The sequence below is a fragment of the Micromys minutus genome, assembly GCF_963924665.1.
Source record: "Micromys minutus genome assembly, chromosome: 1".
In the NCBI taxonomy this organism is placed as follows: Eukaryota; Metazoa; Chordata; class Mammalia; order Rodentia; family Muridae; genus Micromys; species Micromys minutus.
In genome coordinates, this window is record NC_137969.1 from 254,381,377 (window position 1) to 254,400,897 (window position 19,521).

Sequence of the window (19,521 nt, forward strand, 5' to 3'; positions counted from 1 at the left end):
TCTCGCCCGGTTAACAGCCTGGGAGTGAGTGGGGCGCCCCCTGAGGTCACTGCCTGGTCCCCTCCCATCAGAGCGCAGCCACTCTCGCGCCCGCTCTTGGTCCCAAGAGAGATGCTGCCTGCTGCTCACATCAGGATTTTGCCCCCACGCAGAGCGGGTGGGGCCTTGGGACCCTAGTGAGCCCAAGTCCTGGTGCGCCCCCTTCTCCCCGAGGAATTTCCCCCCAGCTCCGCAGCCTCCTGCCACTTTCACGCCGGCTACAGGGGGCGCTGCTCCCCTCCGGCGTTCAGCCCTCCCTTCCTCCAAGCGCACAGGTTGAGTAGCCGGTCAATAAATGCTCCTTCCGCAGGCTGTTCCCACTTCCAATCTGAGGTGGTGGCCATCGCCAGACTCTCTCATCTTCAAGGAACGTGCCGGCCAGAGGTCCACATTTAGGGGAAATAAAACAGCATAAAGGATAGTGGTCCTCGTCAAGAGAGTTACCCAAAGAGGACTTTCCAACAGTCTGGAAGTCTAGGTCACAGAACCTCTGTGTCCCAACCCTCCACTACCATTTCTTGACCCTGTCCCTAGGTGATCATTTCCTCTTCCACATGTCAATACCGAGGATTCTTTGTCTACAAGCTGCCTCTCTTCCACTCAGCAGGGCCCTTTTCAATGTCTGTGGTTAGCCTCGGTGATTGGTGATACATTACTCTGCCCTTCAAAAACCCCACAATAGCTGGGTTGTCACATCCCTTAAGGCTCCTCTCCCTAGTCTCCCTGGAGTTCTGATACTGGTGAACCAGAGGCACTTTAGAAGTGAAGAGGGTCAGCGGTACTACCCATTCTCCTGAGCAGTGCCAGGCAGCCTGCCTATACAGCCAACCAAGCCATGGAAAAGCCTTAATCCAGTTTGCCTGCCCTACCACCGTGTAATGGCCTCCCACAGAAGCAGGAGGCCTGGGAGGGTGGGGAAGTATCCCCCATACTTGCAGCGTTCCTAGCTCTGTCTGCTCAGAGTGCTCCCGCTCCAACCTGAGCCCAAGGAGCCCCATAGGCAGGTAGGGTAGGTGATGGGGCAGACACAAGCCAGGCCGGGCTACACACAGAGTCCCCCCCTTCCCCATACCAAACAGGCATATTTAGAGTCTTCCTGTTGTTAGCATCCTTCAAGAGACATTCCCTTAGCAAATTCAGCTTCACCTTCCCTCTTGCCTGGAGACCGGGGGCCACAGAGGAGAGAGCCTTAGCTTCCAGCTTGCCTATGTTCAGTCAAGCTGTGAACTAGGCAGCCAGGGCCCTCCCTGCAGGGGCCTCTGTCTAAGGATGGCTGATAGCCTAGACATGCTGTGGAGCAGCCAAGCATGAGAGTCTAAACCCGGTGAGGTAGGGCCAGCAAGGTGAGGAGAAGGAGCAACACGCCCAAGTTCTGGGGCCGAGAGAACCCGACAAGGGCTTGTGAGGACAAGATAGCCCAACCAGAGCGGGTGGTGAGTTACATTTTCACAAGGTCCCTGGCTGTGGCATGGAGGAGTCGGGGTGATGCCATGGTGCCGTTGAGAGGCATGGGCATAGTCAGGACGGTGACTAACGGTGCAGGGGCTAAGAAGAGGGAGTTTAGCATGAAGCTGCAGCCCCTCCCTGTGTACCTCTCTGTTTCCTGCTGTCAGCCAGTTGTGGGAGGACAGGCCAGCAGGCAGAACCGTGGTGTGCAGAAAAGGGCTTCTGTGTGGCTGCCTGACTCAGCTTACCTGCTCCTCCCCCTGAGCTCAGAGCTGTGGGTGCAGTGGCCCGGGGAAGGATTCTTCCATCTGGCTAAGACACAGGAATCACCTTATACACCCGCTCAAGGCGGTTATGCCACCAGCATACCTTGGAAAGCGGGGAGATATAGTCATCCTCTCCTGTCTATCCAGGCACTGACAGTGAGACCTGGGTCCCCTTGGCCAGAACAGCTGGTGAATATTAGGGCAGAATATTCAATATCTGAGCCACACCTGCCATGTCCAGGTGTCATCCCCACAGCAGCAATGACCTCCTCCTCCTGTCTTCTGGGAGCCACAACCTTGCCCAATGGTGACCAGGAAATGCCCAAGGTGTGAAAGGTGACCACTGGCATTGAGAGGGACCTGCCTATGAAATCCCCTCCCGGCCGAGTTCTGCAGCCCTCCAAACCTTGTTCACGCTGCTCCCAGTGTACTTGGGGGCTCAAGATCCCTAACCTGACCCTGTGGGGTCAGATGTTCAGTCTTTTAGGAAGGCCTGTATCACTTCCTGGGTGGCTCTCTCTAGGACCCCTAGCACTAGAGAGTCTGGGCCTTTTCTGAATGGGTGCTTAACTTGAGCTGGGTGGGCACAGAGGGGCCTTGGGACCAGGCTAAAGGATGAAGCAGCCCAGGATTTGGACGGAGCTGGCTGAGCTCTGGAGTGAGCTATGCTTCCGCCCATGTCCTGTGATGCTAAATATAGCGTCCAGGGAGGGGAGTTTCCGGTTACAGCCCCCCCACCCCAAGCCGGGAAATCGATGCCAGCTCCATTAGGCCCAGGAGTGGTGCCTGCTGACCTGCCCTTCTGACTGCAGATCTGAGTGAGGGACTGGACTCTGCCCAAACCCAGGTGCCCCGACTCCTAAACCATCCTTCAAGCCGCCAGAGCCCCCCCCCCCAACTCAGTGCCCACTAGAAGCCCCTCTGACAGCAAGCACCCAAGGACAACCCTGAAAGCCACAGGATTCCGATGGTGGGCGTTGGGCAGGGAAGTCAGGGAAGGGCATAGATGGTAGGGGCTGGGTAGCTCCCTGTCCCGGAAACATCAGGGTGAAAGCTGGGTCACCATGCCCCCCTCCCCTCTGTGTTCAGCTCCTGGACACACAGTACACTCCTAAGGACCCTTCACTAAAATGCTGTGTCGCTTGTCTGACTGGGCCCCACCTAAAGCTGCTAACATTTGCATACAGGTGGTGAACAGTCCACATGTCACAGCCTCCTCAGGGTGGTGCCTCAATGTCACACCCACCTGGGGCACAGGGAGGGGGGTGAAGCCGGTGTCCCTCATCTTGCAGGGCAGGGCAGGGGACTATATAAGAAGAGAGAGAGCACCCATTCCACCTCAGGATGCCCTCCTCTCCGCGCCTACAATCAGGACTCCATCACTTCAGCTCCTGCTCTCATCCAAGGGTCTGCTGGGACACAGTGCCCTAGGACATGCTCAGTAGCTGAGCTCCACTGTACTGGCTGATGGGCGTGGGGAGGGAATACCCCTCCAGGATGCCTCATTGCCTGGATGGCTTGAGGCTGGGCCACCGTTCTGAAGCCTGACCTTATCCTAAGACAGACTGGCCAACAGAGTCCCTCAGACGTTACCCCAGCACCTTTCATAGACGGCTCCCAAATATGTGCCTGTGGCTCACACAGCTGGCTAGGTGGGACAGAGTGCTCTCTGGGGACCTGTAGAATGGCACTAAGCTGTGCATGTAGCCCCACCCTCAGGACATCGAACCTTAGGCCAGCAGCACTGTGAGCTGTCACACTCCTAATGCAGTTCTGTGCAAGAACCAGGCTGCCCACACCTAGATGGCTGTCCTGGATCCCCGTGATGACCCAGCCTACAGACATTACTCATGTCCTGCAGGCCAAGGGAGGTCCCCTCCCAACTTCCTATGGCCCAGAAGACATGGAGAGGGTACTAGAGACAACAGATCCAGAGCATCACCAGATCTGAGTTCCTGGGCACTGGGACTGTGGTTCTAGACCAGCCCAGGCATGGTAAGGACCCTGTTCCTGCCTATCTCAGGGAACACACTCTCTGGAATGGGCAGTACTGTGCCCGCTTCCACTCAACTAAGGCCAGTCTGTCTCTATCCCCACGGACACAGTACAGGTTATGCATGGGAATGGTGGCTCCATCCAAGGCTGAAGACCTAGCCTGGTCCCTTCATGAACTGGCTATGCTGCCTGACCTTACCCCAGGCTTGTACAGCACACTGACATCTACCTGCACCATCAGAAGAGGTTTCTATAGAGACCTCCTACCTCTCCAAGGCACTGTTCCTCACCCCAGGTCACAGTGCTCAAAGCCAGCAGACATAAGTAGAAATTCTACACACTTTATTGTGTGTGCGGGGAAGGAGGATGGGTGGATGGGATAGGCCTGTCCAGCCCTAGAGTCTCACTGGAGGCTCAAATGGGGAACCACCTGGCTAAAGAACCAGGAGATGGCAAAGATAACACCGAGAGTCTTGGGAATGTCAGGGTTGTCTGCAAAGGCCTGGGCGTCGTCCAAATTCAGATGGACCACTTCGATGAGCTCTCCTTCCTCAGCCAGGCCTCCACCAGGCCCACCTCGCTGGGCATCTGTCACCTCCGCGTAGAACATGGTCTGCCTGGAGCCAGTCAATCCTACTCCCGACCTGTCAGATAGGACAGGGAATGCTGAGACACCATGGTGACCCTGCCAGACACCCTGCCTCCATGCATCCCTCTCTGGCTTTCTGGTGGTCAGAACTCCGTGTAGCTTCACCTTTCCGGAATACCACTCCCGGTGGGTATGTCCATGTAATCTGCCCCCACAGTGGGCGAACCTCGTGCATGTTGTATATGCCTGCTGTCACGTGGCAGAGGTATAGGTAAAATCACTTTTTAAGATGAATTTGGTAACCGGGATGGAGAGGTGGCTCAGCCATCAAACTGTCGAGATGAAAAATGACATCTGACATTTAGAGGAAACACAAAAATGTCAGAGGTACTTTACACATATCATGGACCCAGGGCCTGTTTGTCTACCTGACTGAATTCTTCCTGAGGGAGATACATGGAGAGGCCTGGCCTACTCAGGTGAGCTCACAAGACAGCTTTGTGCTCAAAGTCTGAGGAGGTCTGACACTCGGCTAGCACAGAGACCAGGCAAGCTGCTGTGTTGTAAGAAGACATATAGCAAGGACCTGCAGGTATCACTAAAATCTGAAAGTGGTTCCCAGTCAGTCAGGAAACAGCCTCTACCCCATAGCCACAGGCATCGGCTACTTTTGCACCTGGATGGACTGTGGATGTGGCAGGCATCTCTGAAGATAGCTTATGGGACCCTGAGTGGAGCATCAGGCACCTTGGACACAGACTGCGCATGTACAGAAGCCATGATGTCATAAGCAAGTGGTATTAGAATCTGTTGGGCATATGACCCCTGCTGTACCCAACCAGGGCCTCTGACTTCCATAGTCCCATCCATATCAGGGTTTTCTGATTGGCTGGGGAGCCACAGACTGGATGTGGTGGTGGACATAGGGAATCTTGCAGCAGGACAACTCATGGAGGCAGGAACAAGCTGGAAATACTCAAAGCCTTCCAACCCCCAAGAGGAAGTCCCCCACCCCACCCCAGACTGGCCATGCTCAGCTACCTCTTTGTCCCCACAGACGCTACCTGATAACTCGTTTTTCTAGTAGTCATGGCGGTACCTGTGATTGAAATCAGCCAGTCTGTGTAGCCTCCAGCCTCCGATTTCCTAGCTTATAAGGGAGACAGCTCCTGCCTGTGGTCTGGTCAGGCTAGAGGCCGCCTCCAGCCTAGGCTGGTTCTAATCTCATTTCCATTACAAGGTAACAAAGGAAGGTCCTGGGCTTCCCTGGCCTAACCATCTATGACTATCAAGTAGACTGGCTTTCCTCTGGGGTCTTAGGCAGGGAACCAGTAAGTGGATGGGCGGGCTCTGGCCTGTTCATCTGACATCATTCAGCCTTACCCTCGGTCATGCTTCTTCACAGCCATACCCTCCTCTTCACAGTATAAATGTGAATGGGATGTTCAATGTCCGGAACACTCACCAGCTCTTTAGTACCTTCTTCAGTCAAGACACAGCCAGAGGCCCTGCCTATGAAACCTCTCAAATGTCTGCCAGGACATCAACACAGACACACAGACACACACAAACACAGACACACAGACACACACACACACACACACACACATTCACAGAGACACACAGACACATACACATACAGACACACATACACAGACACATACACACACAGACACACACATAAACACACACAGAGACACACACACAGATACATACCGACACACACACAAACATACATACACAGAGACACAGACACACATACACACAGTGACATACACACACAGGGACACACAGAGACACATAGACACATACACAGATATAAACACACACACACACACACACACACACACACACACACACACACACACCTCCTGCCCTCTGTCCCTGTCTATTCCACACACAGGCCAAACTCCTATCAGAGTCAGGCTCCTTAGATTCTAGCCCCTGCCCTCAACACTGCCATGTTGGAAGTTGGAGGATTCAGGCATCACTGGCTGTCCACATGGACAACACAGCACGGGGCACAGGCCAGCCCTTCAGAAGATAAGGAACACTGGATCCGATATGGTCCAATCACAGCTTGGACCACAGGGTGGGGTCTGCAGGGATGAAGGCAGGAGGGCCCTCGCTGTTTGGGGTGTGCCAGGAGAGAAGTGTCAGGGATGCTGGTCCTTCTTGGAGGTGTTCAGAAGTACACAGCCTTTGGGGGGGTGTGACGGCACCATAAGACCTTCTTTCTGCCCTAAGACCTCAGCAGGGGTCAGGAATCCAGACAACATCCTGAGGCTTCCCATTTGAGGAAGATAGCCCTGGTTGGCTGCCTGAGGGAGGCTGGAGTGGCTGGCACCTGGGCTTCAGTAGGGTTAGTCCCTCCTCCTTCTCCTCCTCAGGACTTGTCCTTCCCTCATTCCTGAGCCACCGGCTGAGAACAGAGCTATGACTCACCCCACCCCCAGCGCCCGGTGCTTAATCCCACAGGAAGTGGGGCATCTGTCGACAGCAGCTGCCACCCGGAGCCCAACCCCACATGGCTGGGACTGCAGGGTAGGGGCACAGGGTTAGCATGCTCCAGAACCAGCCCAAGGGCCCCAGGTCTGGCCCAGCCTAGAAGCTGAGGCACGGTCCACCATGGGTCTTCCAGTCGCATGTCTGTTCCCCCTCAGGGACAGGGTTCTCATCTGTTCCCTGGCGGGCGCTCTTATCCCTTGGACCACACTCGATGGCATTCCACCCTACCAAGCCTCCTTACATGTATGTGGCAATTCTGCGCAGATCCGTGGGGACCAGGCGATAGCCACACTCTTCCCACGCTTCCTTGCAGGCCACTTCTTCCAGCGAGAGCTCAGGCTGATCCACAATACCGGCGCAGAGTTCCACCATCACTCCGGCTGAGCCAGGCAATGCGTGCTCAAGCTCTTGGGGCTGGTCCTGGTCCACAGCTGTCAGGGACCCTGGGAAGTGACGCTCTACTTCTCCTGCATATACAGCTGGTATGGGAGGGGCACAGCCACAGGGTGGTCACCTCAGAGCTATCTACTCTGGGCCAGGCATCTCTTGCTGGACCTCAGTTTCCCCTGCAGCCACCAATGCATCCGCATGCAGACCCTCAGGAATAGGGGCCTGAAAGCACACAAGTCCCCGCCCCCGATTCCTGTCCTCCCAGCTGGTCTCACCTGGCCGGAACTGCTTCACCAGCACCAGGCTTCTCTGAGAAGAGTTGAACATGAGGATGGTCACACTGCACGGGGTGACAGAACTCAGTAAAGACACAGCCCCCTCTTCCCAGAGCCCTGGTTCCCATCCTTCTCTCTTTCCTTGACCTTGGTCAGATGGGAAGACCACACAGTCAGGCTAGGGCCTTAACCTGTTATGTTCCAGCTCACAGGACTGGGGCAGGGGAGACAACATATTGGGCAGCTGGGAAAGTGGAGGCCCCTGCTGGCCAGTTTCCCAACTGTCACGCCCCCAAGTTCTGGATCCTGACCAGTAGATCTAACCAGCAGCCTGCCACCAAGGACCCCGTATCCCCAGCTACTACCTGACTTAGCCACCAGGCCTCGGGGACATGAGAACCAGAGGCTGGGTGGAGTGGGAGGTGTTTGAAGACACCAAGAAGAGCAGAAACTGGGGAGTTCCCCAGTGGCCAGCCCTGCCCCTCTCACCTGTCATGTGTCTTCATAAAGTCCCAGGACTTCTGGACACCGTCCTGAAAGAGACAGGGTGGCAATCAGGAAGGGTGACTAGATGCCAGCAAGAGATGGGGGTGCCCGGGCCAGACAGACCCAGTGTAGCAGATTCCAGCAGGGAGACCTGCTACATGCTTACGCCTTCAGGAAAGGGGGCCTGTAGCAGGTGGAGAAGGAGATGGCCCAGGAGAACATCAGGACAGCCTGATGTTCTGGGAAGGGTGAGGCAGAAAACCTGGGCAAAGGGCAGGAAAGGCGTTTCGTAAGAAAAAGGACTACAGAGACCAGTGCCGCCACCAAGTGTTGGAAGGAGCTCAGAGGATACAGGAAGAGCAGATGTGAGACCCTGAGGCAGGCCAGGGAGAATTCCAGGTGGGCAGAGCAGAAGTCACGTATTCATTGCCGAAGCTCCTGTGGGCCACTGGACAGCTTATGCCGCAGGTGTGAATCTGTGCGCGTCAGATGGATGGTAAACACTTGCCCCGCCCTGTCTCAGGCTCCTGCTGCCTCTTACACATCCCATTGTCCCTGCCTGTAGAGTAGCACTCAAGAAACAGATAAGGCGGGCAGCCAGAAAGGATGCCGACAGTGCTTTGTATACGAGGTGAGGGAGCTCCCATCATCTCTGTCACCAAAATGCCATGGAAAGACAGGCTGTCTCTGGGGGCTGGAGCCAGCAGAGACATTCATCCCTGAAGGGTCTCGGCTGGTGGGGCTGGACCTACCCACACCTGCTTAGTCTACCTCTAGGTCACTCATGAGCCCTACCCAGCCCACCACAGACGCTGGGGCTCCATCCAATCTGCATAAAAAGGCGTCCAATCAGGGCCTGGGTCCCAGAGACAGTGTGTTGCCAGGCGACAAAGAGGAGACTGTTGAAGACAGCCACAGGACTTCCTGGGGTTGGTCTACAGGTAGAGAAGGGTACTGCTGTTGAGGGGAGAGTCTCACAGGTAGAGGTCCGAAATCAGAAAGACAGACCTGAACCTGCAGGGAGAACTATCCCAGAAGGGTAGCAGCAGCCTGGTTTCCAGGGGGAGGAGAGTCAATGTCATGGGCAGGTCAGGCTGCCCATGAGGTCGGTGAAGCACCACCTCAAGAGGCGAGCCCAGGCCTGCCCGATATCCAGCCTCCCAGGCAGGCTCCAAAGAAGGCTTCCTGCCCAGGCTGCAGCGAGCCTGCCTTGCCCACCCCCACAGCCTTCCTTCAGGTATCACCCCAGGTGACTTCCAAGGACCCTCTTGACTCAGGGTCAAACACTTTTAGAGCTGTGGGAAGGGCCAGAGAAGCTGATCTTAGCCTTGGAAGGAAGAGACAGTAGAACGCAGCCGTGGACACATGCTGTAGAGAGCCATTGTTGCTTTCGGTCAGTTAAAGGCTGCAGATCCCTACCCACGGCAAACAGCCCAGCCCAGAATCCCTCAGCTCCTGAGGAAATGCTGCCTGACCCCCTCAGCTATGACTATGGCGGGCCTCTGCCTGCTCACCCGAGCTCTGGTTACTAATGCCATCAGCGGAAATGTGCTGGTGGGCTGCCAGCCAAGGCTGCAAAGCCACCCCGCAGTACTTCCCAGGAAGTGAGGGAGCGTGAGCTAGCCTGGCCCATCCATTGCCCACCAGAACCCCAGGTCCTGGGTATGAAAGAGCCACAGTGGGCACCCCATGTCACCAGCCAGTGAAAGGGAAAAGGAACGTGACCCCCTTGTCTCAACTGAACCCAACTGCTCCCCCAAGCCTGTACTACATTCATCCTGGGAGAATTCCCTATCCTAGGGGGGTAGGGTGGACTCCACACAGCAAACACAGCAGAGCCAAGGGGATTTTCAGGCTGGGGACCACAACGCTGGAGAGAGGAACGGATGTAACTTGGTGAGTGGGAGACCTGGGCAAACGCCAAGCCCTGGGTGGTTTGATCTAAGCTGAAACCCAGTCAGGGCTCCATTGATCAGGTCAGGGAAACAGTGTGGATCAGACCGCACAGAGAATGGAAACGGGCAATACGCCAGGGGCCTACTAAACGGGGCCAGGCAGGGTAGGGAGAGAAGACCACAGGGTAAGAGGAAAGAGAAGCAGCAGCAAGTAGGTTCAACAAAAGTTTTCTGTGTGCCTACTATGTGCTCCACGGTGCCATGTGAGATAACTATGTTTGGCCCTGTCGTTCTGGGAGACACTTCGGAGCTGCGAAAGGCTGAGCATAGGAGGCCTTCGTCATGACAGCATACTTTCTGTTAATGCTTGAAGGAGGTTCTAGAAGGAGGTTCTAGAAGGAAGGCGCAAAGAAGGGTATCTGTAAATGTGAGGTTTCCCAAGAGTTCTTCCTGCCCTGATACCCAGAGTAATCAACGGGTCTAACTGCATAAAAGTATCGATGGGCGATCAGAAATGGAGGGCCGATCAAATCTTCCTTGGAGGAGAGATTCTCCTCGCATGCCCTTCCCTGGCCATTCCGGATTGACTGACCGGAGGTCGGGACTGCAGGAGGGCGGAGCTCAAGCTCCCAGAATCCGCTCAGAACGGAGGCGTGAGGTCGGGGGCGGGGCCGGGCCCTCAACGCGGGGGCTTGGGGGCGCGCGCGGAGACACGCGAGCGGGGCGGATCACCTGGCGGTAGTGCAGCTTGAGAGGCCGCAGGTAGGGCGAATTGGCACAGGGACCCACGGCCACCCCCTCGATCCGCTCCATGGTGGCGCGGAGCAGTGTCTTCCGCGGACCGAAGCAGGCGGGCGCGTCTACGCACTTCTGGGCATGCCCAGTTCACGCGCGGGGCGGGCCAGAGGGCGGGCCACAGAGCCCAGGTAGCACCTGCGGAGTGCTGCTCGCGAGGGAGGAGCTTTCAGACAAGTCCCCCAGCCAGCATAAAGGGGACGCGAACTGTGTAGGGTGGAGGAGGGCTTCGTGGTATATGAAGCCTCCAATGAGTAGAAATCAGGGGCTCACTGGGGTAAGTGAGCCTAACGGTTGTCTGCTTGTCGGGGTTAGTAACAACCCCACCCCCTTCCTGGGGAGCCAGGACTACCACTGGAGGTACAGAAGAGGACAATAGGAAGACTTCTCTCAGAACGGATCTGAAGAGAAAAGGCTGGTGAAGGAAGGGCCCCACCTACGGAGAGGCTGACCTGACCCTGTCTGAGAGAAAGTGTGACTTCCTGTCTTCACAGAGGCCATGTTGCTCCTTACCACACTGCACACATGTACGCCAGCTGGTCAGGACCTCAGACTTGCTCCATGACAATGTCAATGCAGATGCATCCAAAGTCCCAGGCCACTCCAGATTCAAGGGACAGACAGACACATGGTTCACAGAGTCATTCTTAAAGACCACACACACACACACACACACACACACACACCTCCTAAAGTACTGTACTTTGCAGCTTTGGCCTGGCCACCTAGTGTCCTGGAGGTCAGAGTGACTACCAACCAAGAGCTCCTTTAGTCCCTGCAGCCAAAGCCCTCAAAGTTGTCTTCCTCTATTTCTGAGACCTCCTAGTAGACCCTTTCTCCCTAGAGTACGTGTGGGCAGTAGGGTCCAGTCACACACAGAGTTCTCACTGACATAACTAGTAGTTTAGGCAAAGGTAGAGGTTAAAGGGCCTAGTGTCACTGACTGGGGGCTACCTGCGATAACTGGGCCTGCCTAGGAGAACAGGAAGCCCCCACAACTCCACAGAGCACTGTGGGGGAAAGTCACATTTGGATGTTAATAGAAGCTGAGGTGGCCAGAGTCACATCACAGGGCTACCTGTGTGCAGGAGTAAGGGACATATCTGTCCAAGGGGCTTTGGCCAGGGCCCAGAGTGGTGCTGTGAGTTGGGTGGTCAGGGCGACCATGGGAGCAGTGTAGGAGCCTGGATGGAGAAGGGTTTGCCAAAGGGGGTGGGATGGGAAGGCACCAGATGCCGGTGCCCAGTACAAGAGAAGCCACCTGTGTGTTGGGCAAGCCGCTTCCCGGAGTTCCAAAGACCTCATTGAACACACAGAGAGCGTGAGACACAAGTCAGGGTTATGTCGTTACGTCTGCTGGCTGTCAGCAAGACATACTTCTATAGTCAGCTCAGGATGCTGGGGTCCCAACACCATGTCCCTGGCTGGGGCTCAGGTGTCTCCAGACTTGCCCCTCAGACCCTAGGAACACCCACTCTGGTCTATGGTCTACTCCCTACCTTCAAAACCAACGTTGCTGGTTCCCTGCCTGCTGAACACTCAGCTGCGGGCCTCTGGCCTCTGCCTCCATCCTCTCAGGACAGTATGATCACATCTGGGGGCCACCCTCACCTCACGTTCCTCAAGCAGCCACATCTACAATGTTCTCTCTGCCTCCTTAGGCCCCCCGTGAACACAAAGCAGGCACTCAGTATGACAAGCCCTGTACCCAGGAAGTTGTATAGCACAGATGGTCTATCCTCTGCTGGCTCAGGGATGGGAGATGCTCTTGGGTCTGGATGATCTCAGGGTCTGGATGGCTCTAGATGGATGCTGGGTTCTGCCAAGGCTCTGTGTGTTTCTAGTGGGGTGGCAGGGAGCCTGTAGGTCTAGAAACTTAAGGATTCTGTACAACATGAGGATCCCAAGACTCAGTGGCTGGAAGGACTGAGTCAAGTCCAGGAGACCAGGTAACTATGAACACAAGGACCTCTTACTTTTTTTTTTTTTTTTTTTGTAGACTGACAGAGGCCCTGCCCCTATCCTCCTGTGTCAGCTGCGGCAGAGCAGATGCATCTGTGAGGAAACAGCCCCGCCCCGCACGGTGTGCGGTGTGCGTGGACAAAGGTGATCACCTTGGATCAGCTTCCTCCAGCGCCAGCAGGTTGCTTTGCTGTCTGTCTCCAGGGACTACTTCCAGACACCTGTAGGTCACTGAAGCCTTTATGGGCTTCACTCACTCCTGTTGGCCTCCCTTGTGCTGGACTAAGGCCTGAGTACAGCATTGGCTGGACCTTCCAAGAGCTTGTGTGTTTGCTTGGGGGTGGCTGAGCTTGGGTTGCCAAGAAACTGGGGCTGCAAGGCCAAAGTCAAAATGACTTCCAGAAGGGGAAAGGGTGAAGCAGTGCCGACCCCAGCCGGTAGGCAGGGCTAAGGCTGGTGAAGGCTGCAGGGCTGTCTTCCTCTGCATTTAATTTTTTTTTTTTTTTTTTTACAAAAAAAATGTCACCCACCCGACCTCCTCTTCTCTCGGTCTTCTCTCAGTCTTTTCTCCTAACCCATCACCAGCCTCTCAAGTGCTAGGATTACAGTTCTGAACCACCACACTGGGCGCAGATCAGATGAAGGTGTATGCCGTTTAATGACGCAAGCCTGGGGACAATCTTCGGACCCACATAAAAGCAGGAAGACGTGACTCTACGAGAGTTGTCTTCTGACTCCCCGCAGGCTGTGTGGCACCAGCCCACCGCCACCATCACACACATACCTGTGTGTATGAGCATGCATGTCCTCATAGTTGTCGGTGTCCTGCTATGTCCTATTGACCTTCTTTATCTTCCCTCCCACCCTGAAAACTGCTGAGATTATAGATGTGCACTCTGGCTTGTGTGCGGGTGCAGGGATCTGAATTCAGGTACCCACACGAGTGTAGGACCACTTTACCCACTGGTTTTCAACAGAATAGATCCCTTCCTACCAGCCTTGGCCTCAGTCATCCTGAGCATGTCTCGGGCATGCGTGAGCGCCCTCAGACAGGCTTTATGAAGATCAGCGACAAGCTTCTTCGAGTCAGGAGTGAAGGACATGGAATCAGGATATCGCACAGGTTTTCTGGCCCAAACATCTGGAAGGAAGCCAGCAGGGCAAAAGCAGGCTGTGGCATTCTGCTATGGGTGGAGCCCGGGGCTCTGGCCTCTTCTGACTGCGAGGCATCTCAAGGGACATGGGTGTCTACAGCAAAAGAATGGAGCTGGAGTCTTACCAGGCACCAAACACAAAATTAATTCAAATGGAGCAGAGGCTGGGACAAAAGAGCCAAAGTTGAAAACCAGGGTGGGGGGCAGGCGGCGGGGAAGGACAGAAATTCAGGACATTTAACGTTGTCGGTGACAACCAGAAGAAAAACGGGCATATTGGACTTCATGAAAACGTAGACTTTCGTGCGTTAGGATGTGGATGACTGAGTAGACAGAAGAGCGCTCTGTGCACTAGTCCATTCCTAGGCCTTACTGGGATGAACCAGGCAGTGCCACAGATGAGGATGATGGGATAGGCCAGGCAACAGAGCCACGCTCTCCCATCCTCGGGAGGTCCCTGGAGTAGTCAGATTGGTAGATGCAGGAGACAGAATGGAAGAGCTGCCTGTGGGAGGTGGTTGGGAAGTCACAGATTGGGACAGTATTTTAGTTTGGGATGATGACGGTGTTCTGGAAGTAAATGTGATGACACTGAGCTTAATTCCACTGAAGTATACACTTAAAAGAGTTTACAGTGGCTGGAGAGATGGCTCAGTGGTTAAGAGCACTGACTGCCCTTCCAGAGGTCCAGAGTTCAATTCCCAGCAACTACATGGTGGCTCACAGCCATCTGTAATGGGATCCGATGCCCTCTTCTGGTGTGTCTGAAGACAGTGACAGTGTACTCACATACATAAATTAATAAATCTTTTTTTTTTTTTATTGCGTGCATAAAGCACTGCTTTTAACTTTGCTGCGGCATGTATTTCTCGATTAAGAAGAATCGTTCTGAAACACTTAAGATGGTGACCGCTGACTTGGTACTTCGCTGTCATAGAGAGGCTGTGAAGATGTGAGAGTGGCTATTGTGTGACAGGGTGGATTTTGTCAGAGGTCAGGCAGAAGATGGCGGGTGGGGGCATCCCAGGGAGACCTAGGAGCAAGGTAGCGGGGAAGGGACTGAGCAGCACTTGCAGGAGGACCCCGGACACGTTGGCTGTGCAACTTCATCTGTCTCCTCCACTCCCAAGAGGTATGAGGCTGCTGAGGCCGTGCCGTCACACCCCCAGGGCATTGTAGTTGCTCTCATCCCTCCTAGTGTGCTCTCTTGGGGCAAGTGCCCAGCTCTGGGTCACTCCTTAACGCCACCTCTCTTGGTGAATCTTTCCCAAAATGTCTAGTCTTCTAACCCATGCTGCTGCCCCAGGGTCCCTCTGAGGCTTCTCCAGTACGAGGGACACATGGTCCTGCTTTTGGCACTAGGGCCGGGATCCCTCCAGCTGGCCACCTGTTTCTGTGAGCTGATCTTCTCACATGTCACAGTAGACTCTGGGTCTCCAGGAGACAGCTGTGTTGTGGACTCTGGAACCAGGAGCCCCAGGTCTCTCTGCATGTTATCCGGCTATGGACAGTTCTCACCTGCACTCGGCAAAGCTGTTCTGCCTGAGGAAGTCTGGTGACACCAGAGGGGTCTGAGAGGACATGGATGTGCACATATTGCCCACACGAGTTAGGCCAAGCCAAGTCTGTGTGCTGGTGAAAATGAACATGACCTGGTTGTGCTGCTGATACCTTTCACCTGCAGCTGAAGCAGGTCCAGCTTCTCCCTGGCCAGCTTCAGAGAGTCTCTAGGTGGTATGGATATTGTAGACAGGTGGCTGGGATCTGGGCTTCGGATGAATCTTGGAGGGTAGAGCTCAGAGAGGTGAAAACGGGGGTCCTGCTGGGATGCCCAGACACTCTGGAGTAGAGGTGCTGGGGCAAGGGCCCAGCCCACCTGGCTCACTAGTTACTTCTATTCTGCAGTGCTCCATGGGTGTTGATAGGGGGCGCCAGCATCCCCCAACCTTCCATGAGGCCTTGAGTCTTCTGCAGTCTCGAAGTATCTCAGTCACAGGTGAGCACCCCAGGGCCAGACGACGCTACTCTGCCCCTCTCCGTCCCACAGCCATTACAGGGTTACCCCTTGCTACAGAGCCTGGGCAGACTCAGAGCCAAAGTGAACTGAGGCCTGGGGTCTGCAAGGCTGCCTGCAGCAGGTAGCCACTGGACAAACTGCATAGCATGGGGAATGGCTCCTGCTTCTTCGTTCTTGAGCTCCGCTCCTGTGTGCAGGCAGCAAAATGACCCAGGTGATCTAGCCCCTATTCCACAGGGTACCCTCCCTGTGGATATGTTCCTGTTACCTCAAACTAGTGGCTGGACCAAGGCCCCACATTCTTAACCTCGAGGCGCCCCTGGGTCTCAAAGGGAAGCAGTTCAGCCCAGAGCGCTAGCCTGCTGGTTTCTGCAGGAGCCCACCCGGAAAGCACTGGCTATGAACAATGCCTGTGTGTGACGGGCTTTCCCTCTGTGAGAGAAAATAGTTCCATAGAATGGCAGTTTCCTGCATTTGTGCCTGGGACTGAAGGGGTGACTCATACTGAGACCTCCCAGAAAGAGATGGCCTCAGAGCCCCTCCCCGCCCCCAGCTCCTAGGCAAAGCAAGGGTTCATTTTTCCCTGTAGCCCCTGCCATCTTGGGCTTTGACTCCCATCCCAGCACCATGAATCGGCCAGGCTAGCAGATGACACAGGGGCTTCCTAGTGGAAGCCTAGATTCAAGTGCCAATCGCTGGGTGAGAGGTGGTCTAGGGAGAGGGGCCAGTGACTCTGTGGCTCCTGGTTCTGATAAGGCCACTGTTCTTTGGACAGGGCCCTGGGATGAGGACTGGCTGTGGTCTGCATGGAAGAGAAGAAATAGGGCTCTAGGGGTGTGGGCACCCCTTGACACAAGAAGGGTGAGCATCGGCAGCCAATTAAGACTTCATGAAGGATTGGGTGAAGCCTCTATAACCCCAAGATGGTTTTCTGGAACAGCGTGTGCAACTTCAGGAGAGCTCACAGCTACTCTAGTTTGGGGTGATACAGGGGAGTCTTCTCAGACCAGAACTGAGAAGACACAGCATGGCTCGCCTCCTGGCAGACCACGAGCTATGGCTCAGTCCCCAGCCCATCAGGCTGCCCTGCCAGGCCTGTTCCCCTGCCTGGCCAGTCCCACTTGATCACTGATCTCCCGGGTTCTCGAAAACCTCGCCTTAGCTCTCCCTTTCCTTCCGATTCTTGCCCTTCTCCTAGGGGCACCTTAGTACTCAGAATGAATGGCTCCAATCTTTTCTGGGCTGACTGTGATCCTAAGTCATGCTGCCTCTCCTCTCAGTAACAAGGTCTCTGGCTTGGGTAGGGCTCTCTCTAATCCCCCTCCAACCCGCCCCCCACGCCGCAACCCCTCTCAGACCTTGTGACCTCCAGCTGCTCACATCAAAAGTTTCCATGCTTGATCTACAGGCATCATCAGTAAGGTAGGGCTTCCACCCCTAGAGGGTCCAGGCGTTTGAGAGTACCAGCTGTTTGTGAAGGACCACTAGACACTGTTCTGTGTGGATAGTGTTTGCCCATGCTTTCTCTCAGCACAAACTTCATGTTAAGGCTACAGACTCAGAGACAGACAAGCCCAAAGGGTAAGGATCCGGTTGGGTATGGGCAGGATCTGATTGGATGCCCAACAGCTCCCCTTGAACGTCCTCAGCCCCTCTGCGCTGAGGTGAGTAAGGAGTCTCTTCTCATCCCTGGGAAACCTGCCACCCCCAGCTACATGCTGTCGTTTTGTGATATCCTGGTGTCCAGAAGAATCCAGGACGAGCACAGAGATTTTGGCTTTCTGGACAGTAGGGCTCTGCCCACTGCCTCAGCCCGTTGTTGCGTCAACTCCTTGTATAGAGGAGATCCGGATTTCTGATTGGGGATTGAGGTCTGGAAGAGAAATGCTTAGAGGGGAGGGCAAGAACTGTCTTGCTTTATACTAGATGGTCATGGGCAGCTGAGTAAGGACCACAGTGACTGTGGACCAGAGAGCAGATGCCTTTTCTTCCACCTGACTCATTTCATTGTCCAGGTGTGGGCCCTCAACAGAAATGTCTGTCTGACAGGCAGCACCAAGTTAGCCTAAGGATACCCACAAGACCCAGGAGAAGGAGCGACAGGACTCAGAGTCCACGCTACAGTCCTTTTTCTAGTTGGGTCCCAGCAGATTCTTCCTGCAGGGAAGGCAATGGAAGTGGAGTTTCCACACCCGGATATCTGAGTTCCATCCGAAACAGCGGTTCTGAACTTCTCTGATCCGCTGACCCTGTGCCCTGGAAGAGCAAGGAGGCAGCAGACTTGGAAGGGACACCCCAGTCTGGGGACCTTCCTCGGCCCCTCCCCCAGCCCTATAGGCTCTGATCTAACGAACCCAGCCCCCACTACCGCTTCTCAAGGAGACATTCCGGCTCTCCTATCCACCCAACAGGCTGCGGACAGAGCCGAGCCCCCAAGACAGGACCCCAGGCAAGGCTGGCCTCCGCATTTCGGTTTCCTGCCGCCCGCCCCCTTCTCGGTCCTGCAGGAAGTGGCCGCCTCCTGAACAAAGGGGCCGGCGGACAATGGCCATTGAATTGGGCTGGGGCGCTCGTGCGGGGACAGGCCGCCAGATGCCCGCGCTGATAAGAGCCTGCGCGCCGGGCCCAGTACGACATGGAACCGTGCACGCGTCCCTTCCCACCATGCGCTTCCACGATAGCCCACAGAAGCGCGGTGCGGCGGGAATACCATGGCTCACGGAGACCTGCGCGTGGGTGGCTGGGGACCAATGGGGAGTCGGCGCGCCCGCTTTCGGACCAATCTCGGGAGCGCGCGGAGGAGCCGCCCCGCCCAAACCCCGGCACAGCTCGCAGTTTTTGCTGGCTCCACCCCTAGGGCCGCTAGTGAGCGACTCCTTCGGTGCTGTCCATTACCGCTGACCAACCCCTGGCTCCCGTGTGGCTCTTAATAGCTGGTGTGATGCTTTGAAATTTTTTTCTCCCAAAGCCTCAGACGTCATCAGTGTTGATGCTAGGAAACGTCTTTCCAGGGCTGCACTTCTCTCGCATTGTTTTGGGTGGTATGGGTGCCTACGTGGCAGGCAGTATCATCTTGGTTTTCCTCAAAGGCTGAGGAGCCATGATGGAACAGCATCAGCTCCAGACAGACACTTCCTTTCCTTGCCATCTTTTACCCTTAACGCGAAAGCAGGGCCATCAGAAGCCAGGCCGGATTCCTGCTCCTGGTGACATCAAGGACTATCCAAGATAGATGCTGTGAACCCTCTGGGACCATATCTGGAAAACTCACTTCCTTGGGCCTTCTGCTTCGGAGGCCTGGACAGCTCACACTGGAGCTAACCCCAGAGGGGAGGTGCGGTTGAAACTGCGTTTTTCCAAGGCCCCACATCTCCACCCTAACCTGGGGTGGCTCTGAATGTCCAGAGCTGTGATTAGTATACGTGGCAGGCATCTGTTGTTGTCAGGAAGATCTCAGCTGTCCCAGAATTAACAGAGCCATGGGGGAGGGACAGAGATGGCAGCTGTAGGGGCAAAGGCTATAAATCAGGGGAAACTGAGACAAACCTCCATTCCTGGGTAGAATAAGATGGCTAATTTTCAGTCTTGGCAGACCCCAGGCAGATGGGACAGAGAAGGGGGCTGCTTCCCTTGGCACTGCCCAGTCCACAGCATTTCCTGCTTCCCCTTCACAAACAAGCAGCCCCTCCTCTAACAAGTTGCCC

The 19,521-nt window shown here is 55.3% G+C and overlaps 1 protein-coding gene and 1 pseudogene across 2 annotated transcripts in view; both read right to left on the reverse strand.

Annotated features, from left to right (window-relative positions):
• Positions 1 to 19,521, reverse strand: part of LOC308418039 (transmembrane protein 11, mitochondrial-like) — a 444,261-nt pseudogene that overhangs the window by 177,165 nt on the left and 247,575 nt on the right. The window lies entirely within an intron of this gene.
• Positions 4,106 to 10,744, reverse strand: NUDT14 (nudix hydrolase 14). Its single transcript, XM_080935137.1, has 5 exons — positions 10,622 to 10,744; positions 7,998 to 8,041; positions 7,509 to 7,573; positions 7,085 to 7,322; positions 4,106 to 4,390 (listed from the first exon to the last, which is right to left on the reverse strand). The coding sequence occupies exons 1-5, from the start codon at positions 10,700 to 10,702 to the stop codon at positions 4,150 to 4,152; spliced, it is 669 nt and encodes a 222-aa protein (XP_080791263.1). The 5' UTR covers positions 10,703 to 10,744; the 3' UTR covers positions 4,106 to 4,149.